The 11146-nt window shown below is 40.4% G+C and overlaps 2 protein-coding genes across 2 annotated transcripts in view; one reads left to right on the top strand and one right to left on the bottom strand.

Annotated features, from left to right (window-relative positions):
- Nucleotides 1-128: 128 nt before the first annotated feature.
- RLIG1 (RNA 5'-phosphate and 3'-OH ligase 1) lies at nt 129-8091 on the top strand (the record flags this gene model as incomplete). Its single annotated transcript, XM_062633920.1, has 7 exons — nt 129-160; nt 1716-1833; nt 2152-2247; nt 5232-5348; nt 5741-5935; nt 6925-7094; nt 7672-8091. Coding segments are annotated over 7 exons (917 nt in total), but the record flags the coding sequence as incomplete, so codon positions are not given.
- A 129-nt stretch (nt 8092-8220) lies between these two features.
- Nucleotides 8221-11146, bottom strand: part of CEP290 (centrosomal protein 290) — a 49601-nt gene continuing 46675 nt past the window's right edge. Inside the window, 4 exon segments of the mRNA XM_062633870.1 lie at nt 8221-8922; nt 9199-9302; nt 10125-10228; nt 10382-10455. Coding sequence (XP_062489854.1) covers nt 8734-8922; nt 9199-9302; nt 10125-10228; nt 10382-10455 — 471 coding nt within the window. The 3' untranslated portion in view covers nt 8221-8733.

The following is an 11146-nucleotide window of genomic DNA, read 5'->3' as shown; positions in this document are numbered from 1 at the left end:
GGCTGGGAGGGCGGTAGGAGGTGGGGGCCCCAGTCTCCGCGGCGGGGCCGAGTCCGGTGCCGGGTCGAGCTCGACCGGAGCGCACCCGACGGGGTGAGTCAGCCGAGTGGTGAGAGGTTTGGCTGCAGGTCTCTGGCGAAATGGACGGTGGCGTATCCAGGTGCTCACGCAAGAGTCGGAAATGGTCACGGCAAGGAACGAGCCTGCTCCGCCATGGACAGACTGGGAGTTGTGTAAAACTGTTGCGCCATGCCCTCCTGTGAGCCTTGTGGGGAATAAACGCGCTTTTTTCTCTTCTTTTTTGTTGTGATCCGGGCAGTAACAGGGTTATGCGGGAAGAATTCCTTTGAGGCTGTAAACCGTGGGATATCTAATAAGGGGAAAGTAGTGGATCCGAATCAACGTTACGACTTCCTGAGATGGAAATGGCAGTGTCAAGACAGACTGGGGTGTGATTCACCTCTCTAGCCATAGACCTTCAATCTTTCTTACCTGGTTTTAGGAGCAGTACCTACTGTTTTCTGTCAGCTGCATGGTGAACTTGTATCCGTGTGGGTGACTTTCACCCTTTAGTATTTCACTTCTGGACGGAAGAGCTGAAATGATTGCCAAGACTTCAGTAACTAAGTTGTTCAACTCTGAGTAGCAACACCATCGTGGTAATGGTCATGTAAGGGTCTCCCTATGTATTTTCTTAATTCATGCAGAAGAAACCATTAGGGGATTAGGTCTAGAACTGGCATACGCTGTGTTTTCCCTTTTTTCAAACTGCAGGCAAGAATTCCAGAGGGGGTTCTGTTTGCTAGGGAAGAAGGGGGGTGGTGGTCAGAAAACCAACGGGAATTTTACCTTCTTACCCTGAACGATTTTCATGTAATCTTCATAAAATTGTCATAGATGATTGCAAATCCGGTTTCTAAAATAGAAAACAGCCCATTGATACAAAGAAAGCCTGTAGAAGGTTCTCAAGGTTCTCATTTTATGAATTCAGAGTTCTGTTTTGAGATTCACAACTCATAGGTGTCCTGGGAGAGAGGAGGAAGGGGAGATGATTTTGCAGGAACATTTGAATCCAAACACAACTGGTGATATGTTTACAGTGATGCTGTTACAGAACCCCGCTTAGAAATTTGGAATAGTTGTGGGTGGCTGTTTATTTCAGATGCCTGGATCACTTGTGTCTTTGCTCTTGGAAGTGGAAGACTGTTTAGTTGGCAGCTCTGATACCAAGTGTGTAACACCAGGATGCTTTTGCTACCTTGTGTTGCACTGGCCTGTGTATTTCATGGCATAAAATGGTGCTGTTGGCTTCCAGTTCCGAACTGAGAGCTTGGAGCAGCTCATGGGGATGAATTTCTGTTGCCATTGTCATACAGGAAGGCACATCCAAATACTGCAGCATTAGCCTGGAGCCCTTCTAGTGTATATGCACTACTTGAAGTGCATACAAAGGCAAAATTATCTCTAAATAATAATCAAGTGTGAAAAAGGGGGAGAGAGTTTGCAAAGAGATTGCCTTTGGTCTTCTGTATTAGAGCATTTTCCAGGCTGCCATGTCTTGAGGAAACTGGTGTATTTTGGTAGGGTTAGAAATCAGGAATAGGATGAGTATGACTTGGCTTCTAGAGTCCAGTTGTCAGGAGCAAGAATCCACATGAGAAAAAAGACAGCAATCTAGCCATGATGAGGGTTTAAAATACCTGTCTTTTTTTCAGCCGTTTAAAGTTTTGGCTACTGAAACTATAACTGCAAAGGCGATAGAGGCAGATATATACAGTGCAATTCCTACTGAAAAGGTGGATGGAACCTGCTGTTATGTAACTACCTACAAAGGTAATGCAACGGTTTTGTGAGTTTTCTCATGCTGAGTAGAAGCCTTGTTTTATGTAGCCTTTGCTTTTGTTGTGAGGTTTACTGGATTACAGCTTTTGTGAATGCAGCTGCCATTGAAGATCTTGACCACGCAGTAATAGTTACCGTAACCATAGGTCCGTGTAGTCTAATGAATGTATGAATTTATGTAGTGTCTTTGGCTGTAAAATAATTTCTCTTGTTGCAAATGAGAATTCATATCTTGTCTTTTATGTACTTGATTTCAGCGGGTATGGTCACCTCAGTAAACTGCTGGTTTTCTTTCTCTGGAAACTCTAGGGCAACCCTATCTGTGGGCTAGGCTGGATTGTAAACCTAACAAGCAAGCTGAAAAAAAGTTTAAACAATTCTTGTATTCATTGGAAGATTGCAAAGGTTGGTGAAGATTTCTTACTTTTTCTTTTCCGATATAAGTTAATCTAGTTTGCAAAGCGGCTCTCATGTAATGCAGGAAATGTCAGTGATCATACTCAAATTATTTTAATGTCACTCTTGAAGAGAACTTTAGAGTCGACTGGGGAAGGAGATAGCAAAAGTAGTGCAGTAGGTGAGATAAGGGCTGGCATGGTATCGCCAATGGGTGGCAATGCCTGTGGGAACGTGGAGAGCTCAGGAGTGTGTCTGAAATTCTTGTCCACCAGTGCATGCAGTGTGAGAAGCAAACAGCATGAAATGGAAGCATTGGTTAGCTCCCAGAATTACACTATCATCGGTATTATTGATACTTGACGGAATGAGTGGCGCGATTGGAGTGCTGGGAGGGAGGCCTACAGGCTGTTTAGGAGGGATAGAGAGGGCAGGTGAGGTGGAGGTGTTGCACTGTGCATGAGGGAAAGGTTTGACTCTACAGTCTGTATGGTTAGTAGGTGATGCAGTTGTGGAGTAGGGGAATGGAAAACAAAGGAGATGTTGTAGAGGGGTGTCTACTTCCAATAGCCCAGCCAGGATGCAAGCAGCAGTAAGTTATTTCATAGGCAATTAGGAGATGTTTCCGGATCGGTAGCCCATGTCCTTGTGGGAGGTTGCGATTTCCCAGAGATCAGCTGGGAATATCATACTGCTGTGATGAGCAGGTCTTGGAAATTCTTGGAAAGTTTGTAGGAGGTAACTTCTTGTCACAGGCATTCAATGAGCCAACTAGGAAAGGTGCCCTCCTAGACTTGCCGTTTGTGAATAGAGTAGGACACATGGGGGACATGGTGGTAGGTGGCTGTCTTGGCTACAGTGATCATGTAGTGGTTGAGTTTAAAATTTTCAGAGCAGTAGGAAAAAAGGACAGCAGAGTTGCTATCTGGACTTCAGGAGAGCAAACTTTAAGCTGCTCAGGGAGTCACTTAGCAGAGTACCCTGAGAATCTGCTTTTGAAGGCTTGGGAGCCCACAAGTGCCAATCAGTCTTTAAGAACTACTGTTTAGAAGCACAGGAGCAGGTAGTTACACTGGGTTGTAAGTCAAGCAAGAGGGGCAGAAGACCGGCTTGCCTGAACAGGGAACGTCTTCTGGAGCCGAAGAGGAAAAGGAAATCCTAGATCTCTGGAAGCAAGGTCGGGCTTTGCTGGAGTATTAGAGGGACATGGTTTGTATATCATAGAATTGTAGGGTAGTTAGGGTTGGAAAGGACCTTAAGATCATCTAGTTCAAACCACCCTGCCATGAGCAGTGACACCTCACACTAAACCGTGTCACCCAAGGCCTTGAACACTGCCAGCGATGGAGCATTCACAGCTTCCCTGGGCAACACATTCCGGTGCCTTAACACCCTTACAGTAAAGAACTTCTTCCTCATATCCAATCTAAACTTCCCCTGTTTAAGTTTTAACCCGTTACCCCTTGTCCTGGCACTACAGTCCCTAATGAAGAGTCCCTCCCCAGCATCATTATAGGCCCCCTGCAGATACTGTCAGGCTGCTATGGGGTCTCCACGCAGCCTCCTCTTCTCCAGAAAAAAAAATTATGCAGGAAAAAGACACGAAGGGCCTCAGGTGAGGGAGCTAGTCCTGTTAGGGCAGGACCCCTCCTGATCATCTACCAAAAAGGTCTTGGGAGTTGGGAAGTCTGCACTGACTGGAATCTAGCCAGTGTTACTCCAGTCCTCAAAAAGGGCATGAGGGAAGACCAGGGAACCTACAGACCTGTTAGTCTAATGTTGGTTGCAGAAAAAATTATGGGGAAGATTCTACTTGGTTCTGTTGAAAGTCATTTAAAGAATAATGCAGTCATCTGGCACAGTCACATGGATTTACAAAGGCAAAGTCCTGTTTAACTAATTTGGTATCCTTCTATGATTAGGTCACCTGCCTACTGGATGAAGGGAAGGTGGTGGGGGTAGTTTTTCTGGACTTTAGTAAGGCTTTTGATACTGTCCCGGACAGCATCCTTCTGGATAGGTTGGCTGACTGTGGGAACTAAGAAGGTTCACAGTGTGCTTGGTGAAGAAGTAGCTGAAGGGCAGAGCTCCCAAGGTTGTAGTGAATGGGACTGCATTTGGCTGGGGACTGGTCACCAGTGGTGTTCCTCAGGGCTCAATTCTACAGTTCTGGTTGACAGCAGCATTCCCTGGCAGCCCAGAGGGCAAACTGCATTCTGGGGTGCATCAAACCAGCATAACCAGCTGGTCAAAAGAGGTGATTATCCTGCTGTATTCAGTGTTGGTGGAGCCTCACCCTGAATCCGGTGTGCAGTGTTGGGCCCTAGAGCTTGAAGGACATTAAGGTCCTTGCATGCGTTCAGAGGAGGGCAACAGTGGTGGTAATGGGGCTGGAAAGAAGGTACTCTGAGTGCTTCGGGCTTGTTGAGTTTGCAGAAAAGGAGGCTGAGTGTTGATATGTTTTCCTCTCTACAGCTTCCTGAGGAGGGGAAGTGGAGAGGGTTTAGACATTAGGAAGCTTTTCTTTACTAAGAGGGTGGTCAGACACTGGAAGAGGCTTCCTAGAGAGGTGGTCAATGTCCCAGGCCTGTCACTGTTCAAAAGGCATTTTGACGATGCCCTTAACAACAACAGCGTGCTTTAAGTTTTGTTCAACCCTGAATTGGTCATGCAGTTGGACTGGATGATTGTTGTGGGTCCCTTCCAACCAAAATTCTGTTCTGTTTTGTTCTGATTTATCTTGTTCCACTTTAAATACAATGTTGGCTATTTAGATGCCTATTTCCACTTCTTAGTTTTGAACTTTTAAACTACACCATCCTAATTGTAGCTTGCCTGAGTGTGCCAGATTTTAGTGCTTGTACTAATTGGGACTACTGCCTGTAAAACAAAGTTTAGATCAGTGGTATTTTAATAGTTGCATTGAAAGACGATCAAAACGTAAAATTGGCTAAGAGTTTGCCAGGAACTAAATGTCGTACTTATACATCTAGAATTTGCTTGGAACATTGAGGAGGATTTCAAGCCTGTTCCAGATACCTGGATTCCAGCAAAGGACATAGAGTTTTCTAATGGCAATCCCTTGCCTGATGAGAACGGACATATGCCAGGTACTTAAGATGCAGAATGGGTAAAGTGGGTGGGGGGAAATCCATTTTTGAAGTTAATTAGAATTAGTTGTAGAGTAAAAAGTAGTAGTTAACCTATTCAGAGAAGAATTGCATGTCATTCATTCAGTGTCTAGAAAGGCTTTGTTCTTCTGACACAATGAAAATAATTGCAGTTTGCTGTACAGTCTTACAGGGCTTCAGCTGAAGGCATAGTTGTCCTGTTTGCATTCCTCTGACATTTTTCTGAGACACAACAGAGTTTCTCTTGTTACTCTTTCTGTTCGGAATTAATGGTGTGTATTGTTGGTTTGGGTTTTAATGCATGTACAGTTCTACTACGTGTTTGATAACTTCAGGTATTTACTTTGGTAAAATGAAATGTTTTCTCCTAGGTTGGGTGCCTGTGGAGAAAAATAGTAAGCAGTATTGCTGGCACTCATCCGTTGTAAATTATGAGGCTGAAATAGCACTGGTATTGAAACACCATGCTGATCCAGGGCTTCTGGAAATCAGCCCGGTGCCCTTATCAGAAATTTTAGAGCAAACCCTGGAGCTTATTGGGACTAATATTAATGCAAATCCGTATGGTAAGTTTCTATGGTCTTTTCTTAAATACTTTCCTATTTGGTGATATTTTTGAGTTAAGTCAATGCTTTTTTTTTTCTTTTCTTTTTTTTTTAATAAGTTTTTTTAAAAGTTCCAAGTTAGCAATGTAACTTTTTTAGAAAGGAGAGAAAGGGCTGCCTCAAAAAACACCCACCCAGAAATGCTCGCCTCAGAAAGCTGAGTTTTTACGAAACTATGTCTATTAAACCTGTTTTCACCTGCGTGTTCTTCAGGAGTTACTAGAAGAATGCTTTGCATTACTCTTCAGTTGTTTAAAATGTTACTATTAAAATACTAAAATATTTAAGATTGTTTGTTAGTGTCTTTTCTTGACTTTTTTTTTTCTTGCTCTTTTGATGTTCTTTATCGCATTAAAGCAGAAAATGATTGCTTGTTGTTTTTTTTCCTGTAAAGTCATAAATTGTAATTTTTTAATTATAAAATCTTATGAATACTTTTTTAGGGAAATGTAATTTAAGCTAAATTTTGGTTGTGGCTTCTCTGTAAAATCCTTACAACGACAAAAATAGGTATGAGCACAACTGATTTCTGAGCGTTGCTGTTAGGGTAACTTGCAAGGACAGATAGGAAAAATAGTAGTATCTGGTCTAAGCATTTTCTCAGAATGTAAAGGAAATGCAACACAAAAGTTTAATGGCTGTATTCTTAGATGGAGGCTTACATTGAACGGTCTGCGAAGCAGCAATGCAGTTGTTAACAGCCTGGCTTAAGTATTAATCTATATTCATAAGAAAATATATAAATAAAAGGTTACATGAGGAAGAAACAGCTACATTTGGTACTTAAAAGTGCGTATTTAACTGTTCCCTTAAACAGTTCTCTTAACTGTTACAGAATCTAATAAAAGTCTACCTTTAATAGTGCTTTAGATAGCCATAGTAACAAAAGTGAGGAAAATCTTAACACACGTAACTAGCAGCAGTTGTTTTTTTTTTTTCTCTTAACGTAGGATTAGGAAGCAAGAAGCAGCCTGTACATCTTCTTGTGCCACATGGAGCATTTGAAATAAAGAATCCGCCCCCTTTGAAACAAAATGACATGCTATCTTGGTTTGAAGGCTGCAGTGAGGGTAAAGTGGAAGGAATTGTGTGGCACTGCAATGATGGGTGTTTAATCAAGGTAAATATATATGTGGGCATGGGGGAAGCAGTAGAGTAATTCATACGACTTCAAGTGAGGTATTCACTTCTTGTCTCGCTTTCCGAATTCTTTAGTAGTAATGTTCTCCGAGCAAGTGAGATGACAGTAGAATTAGTCAAGACAGTGGATCACTACAGTGACAACATATTAAACTTTTTCATTATCTACATTATGCTAATAAGGTAATTGAGAACATAGTGTTTTCTTGCCTCTCGGTATAGGAATCACTCAACATTTTAAAGCTTCGTTTCTTTATCTTAAAAATTCCTTTCTTGTAATGTTGACTTACAGAACAAGTATTGCTAATAAGAATGTGGGTTTTGATTAACTGGCAGGTTCGTATTTTTTGCTGAAGCTCTGGATGACACCTTGGTTCTGGTTTGTCTTGTGCTTTGCTGTTACTCGTGTTACTCAGATAACTGCTTAATGATTCTAAGTGCCCCCGTGCAGAGATTTTCGAATGAAAGGACATGCACACCCGCACCTCCCTGCAAGTTGGAACTGTTGGGCTACTATACCAGAACCTCTAAGCTGATTTTACTTCTTTCTATTTTAGCTCCATCGCCATCATCTTGGCTTACGCTGGCCACTTGCAGAGACATACCTCAATTCTCAGCCGGTTGTAATTTCTTTTAATAGAGCTAAATATGACTGTGACTTTGAACCACAGAGTTTGTTTCACCATTTTTCAAACTTGAATGGTCAAAGATTTGACAGACTCCAAGATATCAAGTTTGATGCTTGATATGGGTTTTATGAGCTACATTCCTCCTGCGTCTACCACAGAACTCTTTACAAATAATCTCCTATCTCGGGCAACAGCCTAGGTACTGCGTGCAATGTTAAGTTTTTCCTAAATGACTGATTTGATGTAGCGAGAGATCCAACATCCAGAGCAGAGATCTAGCTTTTAGCATGTTTATTTTCAGTTCGGAAAACTTCTTAACTTTTGAATCCATTTCTGGAAACTGTTATAAGTTAAGTGTCAGAAGCATACTGTAAAGGATGTATTTCAGGTGGGCCCATAAAACTGCATTTTTTATTTTTTCTAAGTTGTAGCAGTTTGCTTTGGTGGAAAACTTTTAAATACCAAAACACCATTAGATTGGTTGAAATACTACTATAACTTTATTTTCAATTCTTTGTTCTTGGATTTTCTAAAATTTGAGGTAAAAACAGTCAGGGATGTAAGCACAGGTAGTCAGCACACTGACCCTGAGTCCACAGTTAAGGATGATAGCGCGAGACAGCAGAATGAATTGCACGTTTTTACTGATCTGGAACTTGGCAGACTTGGTACATTTTAAGAGTTTTCTTGACTAACAGGGTAAGTCCAAGGTTTCAACTTCACTTAACACCTGTGTATAACTCAAATTACTGTTCTGAATTAACATACAGTATTGCAAAGGGGCTGGGAGAAGTAAAACTCATTTTTGACTGGTGTATATAAATACTGACCATAATCTGTTGACTAATCCAATTCTGTGCTCTATGTGCCAAACTGTTGCAACTTTAATAGACTTGTATTATTCCAAGATAAAAAACAGATAAAATAAATATGATGAAATTGCCCCAGAATTTATTTACTGTATTAATACTGAGGACACTAAACACTAGCCTAATCAACAGAAACATTGCCTGGACTATCCCCTTGAATGCCAAACTCTTCAGAAAGCTGCTTTAGTTTCTCTTCTAAGATAATATTTTTTTTAACTTCTTCATTGTAGTTATATTTCAGATCTTCAATTTCTTCAAAAAAGGAAGGGCCATAGTTTTCTAGTTCTCTTCTCAGCGTTTTTGTTTCTTCCTGTTAAAAAGAATGAAGGAATACACTACCTTTATCCGGAACTTGGGAAATACATGTCAACAACTTAAGTGGTAAATGATGAGATAATAATAAGCATGTTCTCTAGAGACACAAAACTCTGCCCATGAACAACACATTCACTAACAGCAAACCGGGCTTCGTAAACATAATGCTCAGAAATTGACTTTGCCATTAGATATTAGTTTAGATATTAAACAACTCCTCCTAGGTAACCACTGTCTCATTGTCTTGCCCAGGATGATCTTTGCAACTCACCCTTAATTGCTGTTTCTCCAGCTCAGAGGCTTTCAACTGTGTCTGGAGGTCAGCTGCTTCCATTAACCTGTCACTTTTATCCTTCTGTAAAATTTCATTCTGTCCTGCAAAAGTAATGGTAATTTGTTACAAAATTTAAGGTAATGAAAAACAATGATACGAGTTATCTTGTCACAGTAATTCTGCATCCCCTGAAAGCTGAACAATTTGTAACAGTGTGTAAACCCAATGGGGATCAACAACCACCAAAAATTCAAGTCACTTGGGCTTTAGTTCTTATACAAATTAAGTGGGTGTGTCTGGCTCCTATAACTGAATGCAATGCTCCCATTGCCAGTCCTGCATTCAGTTTCTCTGAGTTAAATGCAGGAAATTTGGCAATAACGTAGTGTAAGGATCTTGTTAACTATATTCATAATTTCAGAAAGGGTTAGTTTTTCTTTTCCCAGTCATACGGCAACGTGCTGCTCTATAGTGCTCTGCTTTTCCCTTGGGAGTCTTAAACTATTTGCAGAGCTGGTATCTGGGAAGAGATGAATAGAATTCTATGGCAGCTTCCAACCCAAGGCAAAAGGGGTAAGCAGGAGGATTTCAGTGAATGACTGACACAAGAAGTCTTTTGAGGTTTATAAAGCAAAGCGATGAACTGTACATCCTCTTGGAAAGGGAAATCTGACAAATATTACGAGCTCTTGTTCGTAAGATCGTAAAAGTCTCCGCAATTAGTTAACACTTCTCTATAAACCGCTTGTGAAAGTAACTCCAAAATCCAGGACCTTAATTTGCTCCAGTTTACGCTACTCTGTAATTCACATAATTCACATAATTCTGTAGGTTTATTACCATTTTGCACATACATTTTAACCTATTTTTACTTAAGGCCCCAAATACAGGAGGATCATCATTTTAGTATTGAAAACGATTACCAGCTGCAGAAACTTCACTTGTGCATGTGTGCATGTGGTGCTTATAATCTTCCACCTGCTGAGCTAGTTCTGCTTTGTCTTTCTCTAATCGGTTATTAGTTAATCTGGAATATAAAACATTTTTAGAATAATTTTTAAAAACTGTTAAACTATTTTAGAATATAAAATATATAAGTAAAAATCGCGGTGGCCGTTTCCTGATTATTCTCATGTATATTGGCTGAATTATTTATTTAGGTATTTAAAGAGTACATTACCTTAAAAGCTGAAGCTCCCTGAAAAGGCTTTGCTCTGTCCTTGTACCTTCAGGAAACTGTTTGAGAAGCTCAATCTTAAAAGAAAAATTAAGAAAGTTTTACTCTTGAAACAGTATCCAGAGGTAATACAGTTCAGATGGAGTTCTCTTTGATACCGAATTAGAAAAATGAATGAAAATAATACTAAGGACATAACCAAGTACTAGATCATCAGAGTGTTCATCTACTGACAGTTTTCACAAAGCTAATTACCTACAGAGGGGTGTAGCCTCTTCAAGTGCTTTTCAGTAGAGGATGCAGGAGCAAAAAATCAGAGACTATACGAGCAAAAAATACAAGACTATATATTTGAATGAAGTGACAGTTTATGAACTCTCCTAAGGCTATGGTCAGTGATAGCCGTTTGTTCTATTATTAACTAAAATGATAAGGATTTGTTTGGTTGTGTTTATTTTTTTTTTAACAACCATCAATCTCTTGTTTCTTTTTAATGTAGCTACCCTTGACACATCTCTTCATCAGTATTTGAGACACAAAACAAACTGGGAAGTGTGTTGCTCCACAGGAGTATCACATAATGAAATCATTTTCTCTCTGTGTTAAGTTTGCTGCTGTTGTACACTTCCTGTTAATAATCTGACTTTAGAAAAGGAAAACCAAACACAAATTAACAAAGTTTTTTTTTTTTATAGCACTCAATTCCAAGTTCTATTTATTGAATGCTTTCGTTGCCTACAGAAAATATATGACTTCCTATAGTGGAAG

This window comes from Pezoporus occidentalis, unplaced genomic scaffold (genome assembly GCF_034315485.1).
Source record: "Pezoporus occidentalis ecotype Australia unplaced genomic scaffold, CSIRO_AGI_Poc_V1 ctg112, whole genome shotgun sequence".
In the NCBI taxonomy this organism is placed as follows: domain Eukaryota; kingdom Metazoa; phylum Chordata; class Aves; order Psittaciformes; family Psittacidae; genus Pezoporus; species Pezoporus occidentalis.
This window is presented reverse-complemented; position numbering and strand designations above follow the sequence as displayed.